Source organism: Miniopterus natalensis, chromosome 19 (genome assembly GCF_054644295.1).
Source record: "Miniopterus natalensis isolate mMinNat1 chromosome 19, mMinNat1.hap1, whole genome shotgun sequence".
NCBI classification, from domain to species: domain Eukaryota; kingdom Metazoa; phylum Chordata; class Mammalia; order Chiroptera; family Miniopteridae; genus Miniopterus; species Miniopterus natalensis.
Window position 1 is genome coordinate 5,835,381 of NC_142099.1, and position 19,315 is coordinate 5,854,695.

A 19,315-nucleotide genomic window follows, 5' to 3' on the forward strand; every position below is an offset into this window, starting at 1 on the left:
CCAGGTCCCTGGGCCCTAAATCTAGTGCCCTCTATCAACCCGATCACTTCGACCAGTGTCCCTTGGATTGTGCCTTAGGGTTTACCTCCAGCAATACCCCTACGTAAGGACAGTCCAGCTTCGGAGACGCAGAAGCCTGGGGATGGTGGCCCATCAGACTGGAGACCGGAGGTCTCCTGGAAGGCAGCCAGGGGGAGGCGGGGGGAAGGGGGCTTAACAGGCATCCCTAAGTCTCGGTCCTAGAGAATAGTTGAAAATATGGATTATTGGACTGCACCCCCGTCTCAGCCTCCCCGAATGGGGAGCGGCGGGGAGGGGCAGACACTCGTTCTTGAACAGATCCACAGGTCATCCTGAGGTGCCACCTTGACTGAGAGGCTCTGTCCTATTCCAGACAAAATAAGTAAAGCCCAAATCATCCGGGCACCCGCCGCACTCACACATGAGTGCCTGGGTGTCACAGAAATCAGTTTAGGCCTCTGGGCAGGTCATGGGAGCAAGCTCTAAGAAGCCACGGGGGCGGATCTGTCTCTGAGCCTGAGGAGGGTGGGCCGCCCTCGCTTCCTCCCTCGCCTCATCTGGGCTTCCTGTCGTCACAGGGTGATGACATTTATTCCCCTCCACTTCTCTTTTTACACAAATAACCCCGGACATCCTTGCTACCCCGCCGTGTGACGGCCACCTTGAGTACAACCATCAATTTTGCCCAAAGGACTAAGAAAGGTACCCGCAAAAGGTAAGACTGGGGACATTTTAATCCAGGTTGAGAGCAGAGACCTGGGCCAGGTGACGTGGGATAGGGTATCTTCTTGGGACTCTCCAGATACCTGTCTTGTCACCCTAACATCTCCTGCTTCTGTTTTACAAATACTGTGCAAGGAGTAAAAAGATCAGCAAGGTCCTAGTAGCCCTCAAAAGGCCAGAAAGACTTTTAATTAACCAGGTTCCCATGATCTGACACTGCTTTGGGTCAGGGTGTCCTGTGCTTGAACTGCTTCTGAACCTGAGTTTCTGGGGGGTCCTTCCTAAGGCCTAGAGCCTTCTGTGGGAGACGAGGCCGGGGAGATTTCCTGCGTGTTCTGGTCTTTAGAAGATGGGTGTTGTGATTTGCAAGTGGGGAGAGAACCAGCAGTCGGAGCCATCTAAAAAGGCAGCTGGGAGAGCAGGTCTCCTGCCTGTGAGAAAATTTCAAAAGTAAAGGCGGTGACTCCCACTGTGACTCCTCAGAGCCACTAAGTAAAAGGCCTTAGTAAAACCACAACAGCCACCTCGGGCAGGAGCACAGGACGTGCCCAGCACCTGTGTTTCACAGCTGAGAGGTAGATATCTCTAAGGGACGCTTAGATTGGTGGCTTTCAAATGGCAGGAAGGGCATTCTGACCCTCAGTTCCTCCAAATAAACGTATCCTTGGTGCGCAAAACATGAATCTGAGTAAATACATCATGCACCGACCAGTGAAACTCGATTGGCCATGATTCCTCATTCACGCCCCATAACTAATGATTGGGGTCTCGCGGACTCAGAAAGTCACCGCCACACTTTGGTCTTCGCCTTCTGTGACCACCATGCCGGCTGAGGGTCTGGTCACCCCAGGGAACTCTAGAGCAGAGCTTTCTCCTTCCAGGACCTGCCAGAATTTCTCCTGGAGGGGAGGGGAAAGCTCCCCAGGACCATCGCTACCCACCTGACAATGAGGGGTGGGCATTCCACATAGGGCTCTAGATTCCCAAAGCACCTCAGGGGCTACTGAACCCTGCATTTAAAAATCAAGACTAGACTTTTTAACAGAGTTACTTAATAATCAGGAGTTAAGCACCCTCTGGGGCCAGGCGCTGGTGGGGAGGGGGTGGCTGGCCAGGTGGGAGGGGATTTGTCCAGCAAATAACCCTGCTCTTGAGGAACTCACGGGGGAGACAAGAGAGATTAGATATGTACGTGAGCGCTTTGGAAGAGTTGAGCAAATGCAGAATCTTTGCTGCTGGCCACACAAGAAGTTTTGCTTTCTCAATTTCCACCCGAATCTGCCCTGTTTTGAAACTGTGGTTGAACTAGAGCAGAGGGTGAGCTAAAACTTGATTTCCTGTGGTGTTTCCTGTGTGGGCCAGTTAATAATATTTAGCCTTTAAATGAAAGGGTTGGGTACCTTTAAACCCACAGGGTGGGATTCAACGCCCATCTCTTCACAGCTACCACCACCTTAGGAACCTTACCTTTGGGGGCGAGGAGGGGCACCCCCTGGGAGGATCAAACTCTGTAGTCTTAGTTTCTTATGTCCTCAGTTTGACCTCTGGCTGCTCAGAAGGCTTCAGACTTCGGCCCCCAGGCCTGTTCCTCTGCCTCACTCCCAGTGGCCAGGCGTCGCGCTCAGAGCTGGAGACAACGATGACGGACGTAGCCCTCAAATTCAAGGCGATCGTAGAGTCTAGCATGGGGGACAGACAAATACAACACACAAACACAACACAATGTGATGTTTTCTGCAATCAATGGGACAGTGTGCACAAAAGGTAGTTTAGGAGCGTGCCAAAGACTCCCGGTGGGTGGGGCTGGGGGTGACTGCTTGGGTTCATTTTCAAAGAAGCATGAGTTTACTATGGAGACGGAGGTAGTGGCATTTCAGACCGAGCACAGGACATGCAAACTCAAAGAAGGGGGAGCCCCCGGGTATGTTAGAAAGGAGAGCAAGCAAGGCTGGGGTGTAACAGGCCACGGCTGCAGGGCCACAGGAAGTGGAAATCTCTTTCTCTTACTCACATTCTAGCATCCCAGCCCCTGGGGGTGGGAGGTAAGATCACTAACCAGGCGAGTGCCGGGCCCAGCCCTGCGAGGGGCTACACCTGAGACAGCCACACGGCACAACTGATGGGGCACGGCCTGAAATGAGCGCGGAGAGGCAGATATCTGCCTCCTCGGCCTAGATTTTGCGCTGTCAGGGCGGAGGGTGGAGCTCTGCGCGTGGTTATAGCTCCTTTCTCTCCCTCTCGGCTTCTGTTCCAGGAAACGCTGTGGTGCTTTATTTGCGGTGGTTCGGTTACGCTCCCACGTTAGTCAGTCCATGGCGCTTCCTGCACCGAGTGAGCATGCGGTGGGTGCCCACCACCCTGGGCCTAGACCCTGGGCACCTGCCCTCGGGAAGCTCCAGGACTCGGCTGCCACGGCAGGTGCAGAGCACCGAGGCAAAGTCGCGTGGAGACGCCAGAGATGTGCAGGGTGGGCCTCGGGGGGCTGCTGGGGCACAGGAGCAGAGCGTCACGGCTGGGCCTGGGTGGTCAGTTGGGTCAGGCCATGGGAAAGGGGAAGGTGGTGCATTGCGGTGCCAAAGCCGGTGGGTGAGGCCTCGGCGTGGAGCCATGCGTTGGGTCGGGCACGGAGGCAAGGCCCCTGTTCGCTCCCCGCTTCGCCGGCAGGCCGCCGGCTTCCTGCCCACAGCGCAGCAGCAACGCATCGTGGGCACGGGCCAAGAATTGTTGTAAAGAAAGATGCCACGAGGCTACAGTTCTAGAATTGTTTAAAATAAGGGTGTTATATTCCAAGTGTTAGAATGTTGTTACTTAAAGAGAACTTGGAGATTGTTTAGGTTCAAATAAAGCATCCAGCTCATGGTGAGAGCCCGGACGTCCTAGCTATTAGAACATTCCAGTCGGCTTACTTTTCAGTTAAGGTGACTTGTCTGAAGCCGTGAAATTACTTAACTATTTAGAATATTTCCCGGTTGTCCCTGGAATGCTCTTTCCTCCACTACACTCCCTTTTTTTTTATAGGCTGCTTATTAAATAGGCATTGCCAGACTGCGTTCCTTGCTCACATAAAGAAATTTCCAGTGCCTTTTAACATAAGCAACATATAACTTAATTACAAACCAAATTGATTTGAAATCAATATATTTAACACATTTAAGATCATATATTTAATATCTATTTAATTTGTCCAACTTTTGTTTGATGCTTTCTGTCTCAGAACTAGTTGAGGAACAGGGGGAATAAATGATTTTGACACCTCACATATTTGGAAATTTGTTCAAGTAAATTTGAACTCGTAGCTTAACATCCATTCTCTATCAGGAGCAAACAGAGGCATTAAAGAATTATCCCGGGGTTTGTTCTAAAGAAAAGTCTATGGTAGAATCTTAGTCTTTTATACCCTCGGGGACTTAAGTTGTCATGATTTTGGGACCAGAATCCCTTAGATCATTTACTTATGTTCAAGTCTTTAACTTTTTATTTTGACAAACATTCAGACTTACAGAAGAGTTACAAAAACAGTACCAAGAATTTCTGAACCCCTTTCACCCAGATTTCCCAAATTTTAACATTTTATCACATTTTCCTTATTTTTTCTCTGGCTTTCTTATTTGGGAGTAATTGCTGGCATGATCTCCTTGCCCCCCTAGGTGAATTGGTGTTTATTTTCTTTTTGAAAATTAATTTATCTTTATTGTTGAAAGTGTTACAGGTGCCCTCCCTTTTTCCCCTCCGTTGAATTGGTGTGTATTTTCTACAAACAGAAACATTCTCTTACACAAGCATTGTACAACGATCCGGACCAAGAAATGAACACTGACTCAGTGCTATTAACAATCTATAGATTTTATTCATTCTACCAACTGCCCCATTAACATTCTTTCTAGCAAAAGGAAATCACTGATCCCACGTTACTTTTAACTGTCATGTCTCTCTGGTTTCCTTTTACCTGGAACAGTCTTTCTTGGTATTTCATGACGTTACTATTCTTGCGGAGTACAAGCAAGTTACCTTCTAGAATGTTCCTTTATTTGGGTTCGTCTGATGCTTCCTCATGTCTAGATTCTGATTCACACTTTTTACAGAAATGCCACGAGAGTGGTTTCCATTATCCCGGAGAGAGCCTTGCCCACACCGGGCGCAGGCCTCTCGGACAGGAACCGTCCACCGCAGTCCTACATATTTTTAGTGAAGAAAGAGAACCTGCAGTCCACTGACTCTGTGACAGGAGTAACTGTTCCTGGTTTAGAGTGGCCTGTTACAAAGGTCCCTGTCTCGGCTCTGTCGTTAGTAGCATCTATGGTTTTCTGTTGAGCCGCTCTCTTGCTAAGCTTCCAAATGGAAGGGAGTGAGCCTCCAAGGTCATCTGGCTTTGCCTTTCTTCATTTTCGCTCTTCTCTTGGTGTCTTCCTTCTGTCTCTTCTCTACGAACCACCAATTCCTGTCCCCTGAGATCAGCCTCGAAGGGGGAAAATTTCACCAGACCACAAGGTCAGGGAGCAATCAGATGAGAGTCACATCCCTTTGACAAGGCGATGGAGAGATGAGAGAAAACGAATGCGTACAAGCTGATGGCTCTGTTTCATGTTAGTCTCACCTCTCCCCCCACAATTGCTCATTACCCCCTGAAAGAGACATACATGCATAACCCCCACCCCCTCAGCCACTGCCCACAGGAGCTCAAACCACGCGTGACGCATGGGGTCCTCCTAGAGGCTCATCGCTCCGCAGCGAGAGTTGACCTGGGTAGTGGGAGGCACAGAACTGGAGCCCGGGGCAGTGGAAGGAGTGTGGGCCTCGGGGGCCCAAACACCTTGGCCTGTGCCCCATCTTTGCTGATCACTAGCCTGGTGAGCCTGTGCCAAATATACAGCCGTCTGAGGCTTGGATTTCCTGTTTGCAAAGTGAGGCTCTTGACACCTAAGTTGTAGAGTTGACGTGAGGATTATAAATGTTTATGAAGAACTTGGCAGCTTTCAGGGCTCAGTGAACCCTGTCCTCTATCTAAATTTATTTTGACAAGAGGGCCTTAATGTGGGGGCCCTCATGGAGAACGGAGCTTCTTTCCTACTCAGAAAAAAACTTCTTCATCGAGGCTCCAATATCCTCCCCTGGTGAACCAAAGGCCTCCACAGGCTCCGTGTAGGAAGGGCTAGGAAGCCAGCGGTCACCTCGCGAACCCCACGCTCTTCTCCATAAATCGGCGAATAGATCAGTATAGAGAGAAGACTGTGTGTAGAGAACTGTCTGGAAAGATAGTCACCAAAAATATCAGTCGTTATTTCTGGCAGGTGGGGTTGCAGAAGATCTTATGCTTTCTTCTTTGTACTTTATTGTTTGAATTTTTATGCGAAGGACATACAAAACTTTTTTAAAAGGTATTTACAAAAAAATGAAACAAGCAAAGGATTATAAAAGACCTTCTGGTTCCTGATGGATTCTATTCCTGAAAATCTAGCAGGAAGCTGTGTCACCCTCAGACATGGGCTGGTAGGGAAGCTCTGAGCTTGACCTACATCTGTTTGATTCCATTACTTGTGTTTATCGAACTGAGTTCCGTGGAACACTATGTTCTCCGAGCTGTTAATAAGTCATCTTTAGTACAAGAATAGGTTTGTATAACTCCATAAGTAGACTTTCCTCTTTGAGACCCACAGTGTACATGAGCATATAACAAGTTTCTCAGAAGTCATTCATTTAAAAAGTTGTTCATTGTTTTGTGGTTTATTTTTATTTAATCCCATTTACTTCCAAAATTATTTGACCATGGATTCCTCTCACTCCGTACTGTTTGTTTGCTTGTGTTTGAGGGACATGTATTAACATCTCATGAATACCTCAGTCCGTGTAACACCAAAGCTGTCTTGCTGTGACTTCAGGCTGTTCTCTAAGATTAGATCAGATAAGGCTGAAGACCAAGGATGGAGTTTCTTGAAGCTTCTGTCCAACCTTAGCCACTACCAAACTGGGTTAAATTCAAGACTAGATGGAGCCAGTATGGGTCAAAGAAGAGAGATAGGTCGAGCTAGAAATCCACAAGACACTTCACCTGCCCAAGCTCTCTGCTTGGAGGAAATCAAAGGGTAACTTCATCTGTGGCCCCCACGTTGGGCCGTGGGAGGTGACCACAGCTAACTGCAGTTCAGTCGTGGAGGCTTCCTAGAAGCTGACATCAGGGAACTTTTTTACAGAGCCGTGAGTCATGGGGCTGGGTGTGGCGACTTTAACCGTGGAGGGCGTTGGGCCTTCCAGGCAGTGGGTTGGCGGGGGTGAAGGGATGGGAGCTCAACAACTGGCCACAGTGAAAAAAGGGGAGGGGGAATCGAGTGGCATTGCCTCTGGGTTTATATGAAAACTGGGGCCATCGCTGCATGTGATAAAATTAGTGACGATCTTCACCAAATAGGCAGCTTTTCTCCTTCAATTCGGGTGAGTCTGAGCAAGTAGAAAATCAGGGAAGGGGAAAGCAGAGGTTCTCCTCCCTGGCTATAAAGGAAAGAGTCAGTGGGGATATTCCCAGGTCTGTGGGCACTTCCTTAGTCGGGACTCTGGGCAGATAGATGACAGGGGCCTGAAGCAGTTGCCAAAGGATCCCAGGTTGTTGGGGAAGAGGTGACTTATTTTTATTACAAATAAAGCTGCCGTAAACATTTCTATACGAGTCTTTGTATGTGCATGTTTTCATTTCTCTTGGGTAAATACCTTGAGTGGGATGGCCAGGTCACATGGTAAGTGTTATGCTTCACCTTTTACAAAGCTGGCAAACGGTTGCTCGACGTGGACACACCCTCTTCCATTCTCACCAAGAGCATGAGAGTTCTAGGCCCACCCCCTCCTCAGCGCAGGATGCCTGGCTGCCTTTCTGTCCTCTCGCCAGTCACTCCAGGAGGTGGGCCCTGGCCGTCTCGCTGCCGTTTGCATTTACATTTCCTTAATGGCTGCCCAAGTAGGGTACTTTTTCATTTGCTTACTTGCCGTCCGTGTGTCTTCTTTGGTGAAGTATCTGTTCAGATCTTTTGCCTGTTTGTAAGTGGGAGTCTTTCCTTTCTTGCCACTGAGTGTTGAGAGTTGTCTGATGTTCTGTGTCTTGCAGGCACTCGTTTTATACTTCGTACCTTTTTTGGGTGTTTTGGGTGAGAGAGTTTCACTTTCCACGGTTTCAGTTACCTATGGCCCCACCACGGTGTGGAAATATTTTCTGGAAAATTCCAGAAATAAACAATTCATGAGTTTTAAAGTGCACGCTTTCCCGGCAGCATCCCCCTCTGTCCGCCTGGGGCGAGTCATTCCCTCGTCAGCGTCCTCACTAGTGCTGCCCTTAAGTGACCCTAACAGGCCCTCCGTCGTTAGCCTCGCTCCGTCTCATGTCATCACGTCGGTATTGTGCCATCTCCTACCATCACAAGAATAGGAAGGGCGAACACGGTACAATTAAGATACTTTCAGAAGGAGACCACTTCAACGTAACTTATTGCAATATATTGATATAACTGTTCTATTTTATTACTTTATTGTTGTTAGTCTCTTACTGTACCTAACTTTAAATTCAACTTCATCGTAGATATGTATGTGCAGAAAAAGCATAGTAATATATGAGGTTTAGTCCTGTCTGGGGTTCCAGGCGTCTGCTGAGATTCTCGGAACATGTCCCCTGAGGATAAGGGGGGACGACCGCTACGTATCCAAATACACTCATAATCTAATTGACTTTATTTTCACTTGGTTGAAATGATGACGAGGAATTAAGAATAATTTTGAGGGTCAAGGCAAGAAGGAAAGAAAAAAGACAAAGCAAAGCGAAGGAAACAGTGTGAAATAGGGATAAGCCTTTGGTCTTTCCCAGAGATTAGTCTACGTGGAGCAGGAGTAGCTCACCAGGCTCACCCACAGCCTGGGTTCACTGTGCCTCAGGACCACCTGATTTTGGGGACCCTGACACTGCAGAGAGGGTACAGTGGCTGTACAACTACTCAGGCACCAGAAGAGGCACAGTTCTAATGGGGGAAACACACACACAAAATTGACATTGTTTTATATACGAGTCTCATGTGTTTTTACAATATGAGTCACTCTATGAACCCCATTACCTCTGAGAGAAATTTAAAAGTATGTGTCTGGATCTCTAGAATTGAGGGCCAGGCTTTGGACATTGATGTCCTCATTGAGAAAAAAAAAACAAAACATCTATTTTTTTAAAAGTTCCAAGTTCTCATTGCTGTCTTGTTTCGTTTCTCCACTGGGTAGCTACGACTTAGTCACAGCCGCCTCTCCCCAGCGCCTTAGAATAGGAAACACCGGCAATGCCTTCAGAAGAGTAGACGAGGCGTGATTATGTGCCCCCTCCACGCGGAGAGGCGTGTAGGCCGCGCACCTCGGAGCCTGGAGGGACCGAGCCCCAGCTGGCTGACCAGCCCCCCGCCCCAGGACCCCGTGTTTGAGCACGAGCCCAGGCCCTAGTCCCCGAGCCTGGCTCGGTGCGTGTCACTGTGGCTCCCCCTCCTCTAAGAAGGGCTCTATTGCTTACTCCTAGAGTGCTTAATTCAGTGTTAAGCATCCTTGGCTTGCTGAGTTGACGAAAAGTGAGTGTCCAAGATGAGCCAATTGGGACCTCAGTTCAGAGGCTGAGAGAGAAGGGAGTTTGGGGGAATTTTCCAGAGGAGTCACGGCTCAAGCCCAAGGTAATGCTCGAGAGCCTTGAACGCTGAACATCTGTGGCCTCTGATCCTCGCAGCCACCTTGCAGAACCAGGTCACTTACATCCTCTTGATTTCCTTCCACTTTTTAGTGCAAGAATATCCCAGAATGGGCATGAGCAGCTTGAAAGTGCTGAAGTATGTCCTGTTTTTCTTCAACTTGCTCTTTTGGGTAAGTGAGTCTCTTCTGAGCATGGCTGAGTGCCCCCCCCCCCAGGTACGCTCTACCTCTCCCCCTAAGGAAGAGCATCGCATGGGGTGAGCCCACGCAAGCCTGGGGCATGTGCAGGTTACCTAGCCTAAGACAAAGGGAGTAATACTTTCCTCCCCGCTCCGCATCCTGCCGCAGTATAACTGCAAAATCGAAAGGTACCGGTTCAGTTATTTGAGGGGACGCTGTTTCTCTCTGGGGACTGTAGGCTATCACGGCTCACTGCTGACATCTATGGGTGAGAAACCTGAGAGTCTGTGTATTAAGCGCCTCTTTTGTCCCAGCTTTTACGTGCCCTCTGGACATCTTAGAAGAATAGCTGATTGACAGGGAAGCCACCTTTTCTGGGGAGGGATTCACTGTCCCAAATTTAGCAATCGAATTCCAGATATGGGATGAGTCGGTACTCATGAAAACATCCTTAGAAATTGGCTTCTCCAGTTTTCTGCCTAGCAAGATGAATTTCTGAAACAGGGTCTTCCTTCTACATGCTTGTGGATTCCGAGGGGAAGACCATGTGTGAGCAGTTGAGGGCAAGGAGGTGGGATATGAAGCGTGAAAATGCTGTGTTACCCACAGCAGTGAGCTCCCCCCGGTATCCGGTATGGGTAGGACGAGGCATGAGTGGGGCGTCACGGGAGGAAGCTGGGACCACCTCTCCCCTAGGTTCATGGGGGAAGCTGGGGAAGGGGGTTGTTCATCGGAGTCCTGGTAGAGCCAGCGGGAAAAGGTGATGCTAATCTCAAGGAAATGAGACTATGAGAGCTCTTCAAGAACCACGGCTTATCTCCGCACGTTGCGGGATTCTCCCTCCAGTTCTGCGGCTGCTGCATCCTGGGCTTCGGGATCTACTTCCTGGTCCACAACAACCTGGGGGTTCTCTTCCACAACCTCCCCTCCCTCACGCTGGGCAACGTGCTGATCATCGTGGGCTCCATCATCATGGTGGTTGCTTTCCTGGGGTGCATGGGCTCCATCAAGGAAAACAAGTGCCTGCTTATGTCGGTGAGTCCTCGCAGAGGCGGTGCCCTAAGTGGGGGGTGGGGGGAGGGCATCATGACTGAAGGCCCGGGCAGGATGGGTTTTGGCCGCTCACCCAGGGGCCCAGGGAGAGCAGAGGAACATGAGGTGGGCACCTCAGGCACATACGATTGGTATCTGCCTGAATCCTCCTCACCTCAGTCTATATTTTTGGAGACACTAATGGGAAATCTAGTCTCTAGAGTCTTCTAAGTGCTGTGACTCCCCGAAAATGGCAGCAGGTGCTTCCCAGTCTTATATCTGCTCAGGATCCGCCACAGTGTGAGTGACCCGGTTTGGCGAGGACCTAGGCTGCAGCCAGTGAAGTCTAACGTGTGGGGTGCTGGGGAGCCTTTAAGCTTAGGTTTTGCCTCTAAGCTCTATGAAAGAAGAGCTCCTCGTTTCTCTAGTGTGCCCAGGGCAGAGCTTGGTGTGGGTTCCCAACCACCTTGGTTCTTCTTAAGCCACTGGTTAATCTTCTTTCCCTTGAGGGTCAACTCTTAAGCCGGAGTCAAGGGATAGAATAAGAAAGGCACTGTCCTCAGAGAGTTCCCAGACTAATGGCAGAAGGTGGTAGATAACAGGCTTGGGGCGAAGGTTTTAAGTAGTCAAAATTCATGTTGCAGTAAAAAGGTAAAGGAGAGGGGATAAGTGAAAATGTGTTTTCTATTGTGTGTGATTAACGTAATGGGAACAGGCATCTGAAGTTGGATAGCAATACGAACTAGAACCATCTGTACAAAATGACCCTGCTCTTGCAGAAAGGACCAGGCCCCAAACTCAAAAGACACTGGTCTTTTGCTCAACTGCTTTTAATACGCTAATGCCAACGTTGTTTCATTGATTCAGCAAATGGTACTGCACACACATTACGCACACAGAGCTCGATAGACACGTGGGGACAAAAGAGCACAGAAGACCCCTGATCTGCCCTCTGGAGCCTTGGAGTCTAGTGGTGGGGAAAGAATACATACTCCTCACAAAACAAGAAGAGGCTTGGGAAGGCCAGCAGGAAGCACAGGAGCAAGAACCTCCTGCACACGTGCGGAGACGTGGCTAGATCCTCCCAGGATGCAGCGGGGACAGGGGACAGGGAGGGCCTGGGACCCGGGCTGTGACCGTGTCTCTGCTTTGTCCCAGTTCTTTGTCCTGCTGCTGATCATCCTGCTTGCTGAGGTGGCCCTGGCCATCCTGCTCTTCGTGTACGAACAGAAGGTGAGTTACACAGAACAGCTCATTGTCGCCTTGCAGAGAGTGGGGAGTGGGCTGTGGCGAAGTTGGCACAAAATAAGTCCTACAATTAGAGGCAGAAGCAAAGTGGAAGGGTGGACGCAAGAGATTAGACATATTTGGGAGGGGGAAAAAATGTCATGAAGGCCAGGCCGGGCGGGGCCCAGCGGCTGAGCATCGACCTAGGATCCAGGAGATCGCGGTGCAATTCCCGGTCAGGGCACATGCCCCGGTTGCGGGCTCGATCCCCAGTCGGGGGGGTGTAGGAGGCAGCCGGTCAATGACTCATCATTGATGTTTCTATCTCTCTCTCCCTCTCCCTTCCTTTCTCTAAAATAATAAAAACATTTAAAATGTTTTTTTCATGAAGGATATTGCACTTGCGTGGTTCTTCGAAGGATAAATGGGAAGAACAGTAAAAGCGAGTTTATGCTCCCCTACTGGCTCTTCTCCACGTGCCTGGCAATGCCGAGTATCTGTCTTGGTGCCTAGGAGAGCCCGGGCTTTGACTGTCCCTCTCCCTCCTTTGTGAACCAGGGTTCTAGAAGCACAAGAGGCCAGTGTGCCTCTCCCCTCAATGCCGTCTCGCCCTCAGCACTTTTTCCCCTATAGAAAAATGTCCAGGGCATCCGTCCCCCTCCTTAGCTCTGAAGAGACCATTTGGAAGGGAGGAGCAGACGGGCCCGGCCACCTGTGCTAGAAATTCCTTGTTCCTTGGAATCACCCGCTTTTCCCAATGTCCCCTCTGCCGGCCTGTGCCCTGCGCAGCTGAAGGAGTCTGTGCGCGAGGGCCTGACGGACAGCATCCAGCACTACTACTCGGACAACAGCACCAAGGCGGCGTGGGACTCCATCCAGAAATTCGTGAGTGCAGACGGGACCCCCCAGCTCAGCCCCGGCTCAGCTTCCCAGCCTCAGTCCCTGGGGCTAGAAGGGGCTTCCTTTCCTGAAGGTTCAGAATCTAAGGCCCGGAGCCCCTAGGTCCAGAACATGCTTGACTGTCGCACAACAGGAGACACAGGAATTGGTCTCATTGGTACCAACTTGTGTCTCGTCTCTCGTCCTTCACCAGCTCCGACAGGCTCATGGTTCAAGCCCTACTAAGGAAGACCCACACGTGCCATACTAGACTACTTTGTGTCTTTTCCAAATTTTTTCTGGAAACAGAAATTATATAAAAAATCTCTTTTGAATTCCTGGATAGCCCAAAGTCCTGCTTGACGCGTAGCCGACCAGCACCCCATTCCTCATGCCCCCTCTCCACCCACAAATATCTGTATTAACTCTGCGTCCCTGCCCTGGTGTGTTGGGAAATAAAGAAAGGCCAGGGAGCCAGCCTGGCACTGGCATAGTCTGTGTCACAGACAACACCATTATGACCATGTGGAGCCACCTGTGGCCCTGCCACGCCTGCTCAGTGTGGAGAAGAAATAGCACAGGAATTAGAGCCAGACCTTAGGTGGCCTTGGGGAAAGTAACTTAACCTCTCTGAATCCCCAATTCTTTATTTATTTTTCAATTCACTTTAGAAGCCTCTTTATTACAGAGTTTTCTGACATGTCTAAAAATAAACAGAATACTAGCAAAATGGATCTCTGGGTACGTAGCACCCAGCTTCAACAGCTAATATTTTGCCAGTGTTTCCGCTAGTCCCCTATGCTTTTTTGCTAGAATATATTAAAGCAAATACTAGATGTTATATCATCTCACCCATTAAATATAAAGATAACCTCCTTTTTTAATAACTTAATTTTTTAGAGCAGTTTTAGGTTTACGACAACAGAGAGAGGTACGGAGATTTCCCATCTACCCTCTGCCCCCATACATGCAGTCTCCCCCATTATCAATATCACTCACCAGAATGACACATTCTTTTTTTAACCAGGGATCAATCTGCATTGACACATCACTGTCACCCCAAGTCCATAGTTTACATTAGGGTTCACCCTCAGTGTAGTACATTCTATGGGTTTGGACAAGTGGATAATGACATATATCCATCATTACACCACCATACAGAGTAGTTTCACCACCCTGAAAATCCTCTGTGCTCTACCTGTTTAGCTTTCCTCCTACTCCCATCCTTGGCAGCCGGTGATCTTTTTACTGTCCCATAGTTTTGCCCTTTCCAGATGGTCATATAGTTGGAATCATACAGTAGGTAGCCTTTTCAGATTGGCTTCTTTGACTTAGCAATATGCATTTAAGTTTCCTCCATGTCTCTCCATGGCTTGATAGCTCATCTCTTTTTAGCACTGAATAATATTCCATTGTCTAGATATACCACAGGTTATTTATCCATTCCCCTACGAAAAGGCATCTTCATGGCTTCCAATGTCTGATTGTCCTACTTTCTGTGATCTCAAGACTGGTGGGTGGGTCTAGGTATGGTCAGCCTGATCCCTCCATTATAAAGTCCCCTGTGTGCTGAATTTTTGATCTGTAAAGTGTGAATAAACTAAATGTCCCCTCTCTACTTCAAGGAGTCTATGTGAATGAGATGTTATAATGGATTTGGAAGCACTTTGTTCTCAGAAGCTGTAGTAGTCAGGCCAACTCTGGATTTTCTGCTCTACAGTCAGATGTGAAGGGCCCACCTTTTCTCCAAGGCCCACCGTTTCCATTCTGTTGACTTGCTAACAATTGCATCTTTGGGGGGTTCGGTTTTCAGCTGCAATGTTGTGGAGTAAATGGCACAAGTGATTGGACCAACGGCCCACCAGCTAGTTGCCCTTCAGGTCCAGAAGTTGAGGTAATTTTTGGCAACTTTTCTGTTATTGGCCTCTTTAATTGAATGTTTAATTGCCTTAGAAACTCCTGTCATACAGGACCTAGTCCTCCCAGCCAGAAACAGGGAGCCTTGAACAAAAGAGAGACCAGGGTGACAATCCAGGTGACTAGACAGATTTGAAAACAAAACAACAAAAAACAAGCTCATTTGGACTAGAGACATCATTAAGTGTCCTGCTGCCCTAAACTATTACATTAGAGGGGGAAGGTTTATGTGATAGTGGCAGAGGATTATATCTAAATGTTTCTTGAGCAAGATGTGGGTCTCTTTAGGGTTGAAAGCGAAATTTGAAAAGTTGGGGTAGAAAAGCTGCTCTTTCGACCTGCTTCTCTGCTCTCCTTCCTTGGAGAGGGCAGAATCCAGCCCAGTGAAATGAGTCATCAAGGAAGGAGTGAGGAGTTGGGGAGGGAGAGTTGGTGGAACTGTTGAAACAACCTGCCCACTGCATTTAGACCTCCAGACTAGGCCCGGAGAAGAAGCCAAATTCATCTTCCAACTCAACCATCTTTAAGGTCCTATTACCCCATGTCACCCACTCTTGGGGTTGTTTGAAAATCTCTGGAATTTTTTAGGTGTCTGAAGAAAGACTGGGACACCTACCAATTGCCAACTGCCCTGGAGCTTGGTAGGGCCATGATAGGTATTGGCTTTTGAAGCAGAAGCTGAAATGCAACCAATCCTGGCATTGTGTTGCTTGTATTTCCATTTGTTAATACAAGTCAGCAGTTAATGTTCAAAGAACGTGAGGACATCTGTCGCTAACATACCTTTCAGGAGTTAGCTGAACTCAATGTGTAAGGGTTTAAGACTTTTACTTTAGGTGCCATTGTAATAGTGACACCACCAAAACCATCTCTAGTTTAATATTCTCTATTTTATGCCTGTTTCTTTTTTTATATAAAGAAAATCAAAATATAACACCTGGCTTAAGTCTCTTGGCATAAGGCAAAAGACTATCTTCCCAAACAAGCCTCTTGATAAAGTTGACTAATATAGTGGTATCATTTGTCCTTATTTTTTTCTAGGGTTGCTATATAAAAGTAAATATGTGGTTTCATTCCAACTTCCTGTATATCGGCATCATCACTATCTGTGTATGTGTGATCCAGGTAAGAGCTTAACCATAGGACTATTTTCTGGATTAAATGAGTTAAGTCATATAAGGTTTTAGAACAGTGCCAGTTACACAGTATGTATTCAATAAATGTGAGCTTCCCCAGTCAAGGAGCAAATAGTTATTACCAATTTAAGGCATACAGAAAATATGCTGTAAGATCTATCTGGTCAACGTATCCTTGAGAGAAAAGCTTGTGATAGACAAAACATTTCACTTGAAAAACTGGCCCTGTATGCTAAGCAGAAATTGGTGATGAAAATTATAATCAATTTCTTTGTTGTTTCTCTAATTAGTTTGACAAGTAAGGAATCGGTTGGGGGTAGTTTGTGTTTTTATATTATGTGATATTTCTACCATTTTTATACCCAAGTGTTTTGGGCATATCACAGATTAGCTAAGACCTATTCAAATAGCTCAAAGAAAAACAAATTTTCTCTGCTTGGAAACCAAGGAGGACTAGAGCATTGGTAGAGGTGACTCACTGCATAAGTGTTGACTTGTACAGGACATGACTGTACAAGCAGTAGGGCTTCTAAGCTTTCTTAAGGACTTAAGGAGGTGAGAGATGTCCCCATACTTCATACTCCTATGTCTTGCCATCGCCACTCCCACTTGTCTCCCACTGCCATTCTAAAGACAAAGGAGACAATACCTGAGAAGAAAATGGAAGTGATGGCAGGAAGGGTAGTCTCAGCGTAACGTACACTCTTTTACTTTGGGGTTGGTCCCAGAAGTGGGTGAGATGGTTCCTCCTGTAAAGATCTCATATTTTCCCAACTCTTCCAGGTGTTGGGGATGTCCTTTGCGCTGACTCTGAACTGCCAGATTGACAAAACCAGCCAGGCCCTAGGGCTGTGACCTGCTAGCTACTGCCTTTGCTGAAAAGACTTGTTTCACCTCTGGAAACCCAAAACCACCTACAACATGAAGGCCTAAATGATCACCTCCTGGACTGACATCTTTGTCCCCCTCTCATCTCTTCCCTGTTTTGTCCCTGTCTCATACAACCAGAGAAGAGGGTGTGGGACAGTCACTTCCCACCTCAGGAAGAAGGATATTCACCCACTCATGGTGGTAGCCATGTCACTCAAAATAGTGACACTAATACCTGGGCATTTTTCAGACATGAGAGGCCAAGAGAACCTGTGGCGCTAATGGCTCAAGATCGAAGGATGGGTCTAGGCCTAAAATTTTTGCGTCTTCCCATTGTCAGACACGTCTCTAGTCTCTAAATCATGCCCAGTTCACTCTCCAAAGTCAAGCAAGAGATAAGCTGAAGGGATGTCTAGGGCGAGACTTACTGGATCATTGTTACAGCCCTGTTTCCTTTAGACTGTGGGCCTTGACTACAGAAATGACAGAGTATTCTTTCTCCAAATAATGGGGTTTCATTTCAATTTCATATTCATTCATTCTGTCCTTCCAGAAGAAATTAACCAGTTATCCATATCCTGACTCTAGCCAAACTCTTAGCCTTTGATTTACATAACTGTAGAGGAATTCCACATTCAGATGACAGTCACATTCAGAAGAGTTCTGATATTTCTTCTTTATCCCATAAGGTTTTGTTAATGTGCTATTTTAAGTCTTTAATAAATAAAATAGCATATGATCTCAATCTCTATGTCCTCATTTCTATATCTCAAGTGTACATTCCAGGACTCAGACTGATGGGCTTGCCAGCAAGCCGGGAATACTAGTTATCTATTGCTGCACAACAAATTGCCCCAAAACTTAGCGGCTGAGAACAACAGATATTTACTAGCTCACAGTCTTTGTGGGTCATGAACCTGGAAGTAGCTTAGCTGGGTGATCCTAGTCCGTGATCTCTCCTATGACTACAATCAACATATGCCAGCCACGGCTGCGGTCATTTCAAGGCTCAGCTGGAAGAGGATTCACGTCCAAGTTCTGTCATATGGCTCTTGGCAGGCAACAGTTCTCTGCCACGTGTGTTCCACAGGGCTGCCTTTGGACTTGACAGTAGGGACACTCAGGAGAGAGCATGACATACACACCCTAACCAAGCCATAGTCCTTTCGCAATCTAACCCAGGCGTGCCATCCCATTGGTTCTGCCATATTCTACTCCTCAAAAGCAAATTAAAGAGTGCGACCCACCCTCAGGGGTAGGGGATTACAACATAATCAAGATACTTTTCTGCTTGAAACTTCAATAACTGTGTTTTTCTTAGGATAAAGCTCAGGCTCCTTATTATGTCTACCAGGTCATTCTCACTCTCATACTATGCTTTAGTTATATTAAAGTTTATTCACTCGTCCTTGGCCTTATCAATACTAATCGATTTTCCCCGCTCATGCACTGATACTCTTTCTCTGCACAATTCCTACCTCTCCTTTAGCTAAAGAAGGTTTCCCTAGTACTGTAAAGTTTAATATCTATTGAGGTCTTTCCAGGTGTAAGACAGCACACTGACAGCTTTACATAGATCTTCCCATTTAAATATTGATAAAATGTCTCCTGTGTGTACCTCCATAACTAACACACTCATAGAAACTTCATAGATCTTATCACATTTCATCTTAATCACCTATTTATTTGCTTTTATTAATCTTTGGCCTGATCAAGTTAGAAAAAGAGAAAGAAAAGAGGTAAATTAATTGTAAATAAAATTTGGGCCACAACCATAGATACAGTTAAGATTTTAAAGCCTATAGCAGAATATGATTTTTAAAATTTAGGTCAATCACTTTCTTAAAAAATGTAAGTGCTACAGATAATTCTCTAAAATAATAGAAATCATACAAATAGGTTAAAAAATAAAAGGATTTCTGTTTCCGGTAAGACAGCAGACAATATTACTAGACTAAACTTCCTACTATAAACAACTAAAATGCTAGATTAAAGCTTTGAAACATTTTATTAAGACCACTGTTGTGCTAGAGAGAAAATAAGGAATACACAAGCCAGAGACCTACTGATGATGTGAACCAGGGAGGTAGGAGAAATTTGAGGGCATTTGCCAAACTAGGTCAACTTGGGTATCAGTTTTCATGGCTCAAGGCACATAAAGTACAGGAGGCAAATTTCAGTGTCTGCTTAAGGTGGGGAGTTTAAGTAGAGATCTTTTCTCTTTTAAATCAGAGACCCCAAAGGGCTCTAACTTCAGTGTAAGGGTAAACTAGAAATACCACTCCTTTTCACCAAAGTTTACATGAAAATCTGTCTAAAACTTGGCAACTTAGCAGAGGAAGGCAATACCTTAAGAAGTTGAATCTATAATCTGGCTATCACGTTGACCTAAGTGTAAATGTATAGTGTCTATGTCATCCTCAAACTCTCAAACTAAAAATTTAGTTTAAAGTAGTCCCAAACAATAAGTTATCCCAGGTTCTGGCAAAAAGCTGTAGTAGCAATAATTATATCGGACAAAATAAACTTCAAAACAAAGGCCATGTCCTGGTCAGTATGGCTCAGTTGGTTGAGCATCCTACCATTCACCAAGAGGTTACTGGTTCAATTCCAGGTCAGGGCACATGCCCAGGTTGTGG

The 19,315-nt window shown here is 46.9% G+C and overlaps 1 protein-coding gene across 1 annotated transcript; it reads left to right on the forward strand.

Moving 5' to 3' along the window:
• The first annotated feature begins 672 nt into the window (after window positions 1-672).
• Window positions 673-17,381, forward strand: CD53 (CD53 molecule). The gene is made up of 8 exons (XM_016223310.2): window positions 673-736; window positions 9,527-9,606; window positions 10,462-10,650; window positions 11,806-11,880; window positions 12,664-12,759; window positions 14,567-14,647; window positions 15,712-15,795; window positions 16,590-17,381. The coding sequence occupies exons 2-8, from the start codon at window positions 9,544-9,546 to the stop codon at window positions 16,659-16,661; spliced, it is 660 nt and encodes a 219-aa protein (XP_016078796.1). The 5' UTR covers window positions 673-736; window positions 9,527-9,543; the 3' UTR covers window positions 16,662-17,381.
• Window positions 17,382-19,315: the final 1,934 nt, after the last annotated feature.

What these genes read in the sequence shown, in the direction of transcription:
- CD53 (XM_016223310.2), top strand. Translation starts at nt 9,544, where the DNA reads ATGGGCATGAGCAGCTTGAAAGTGCTGAAGTATGTCCTGTTTTTCTTC. An exon ending in ACAAGTGCCTGCTTATGTCG is followed by an intron (nt 10,651 to 11,805) that starts GTGAGTCCTCGC and finishes GCTTTGTCCCAG; the next exon opens with TTCTTTGTCCTGCTGCTGAT. An exon ending in TCTGTGTATGTGTGATCCAG is followed by an intron (nt 15,796 to 16,589) that starts GTAAGAGCTTAA and finishes CAACTCTTCCAG; the next exon opens with GTGTTGGGGATGTCCTTTGC.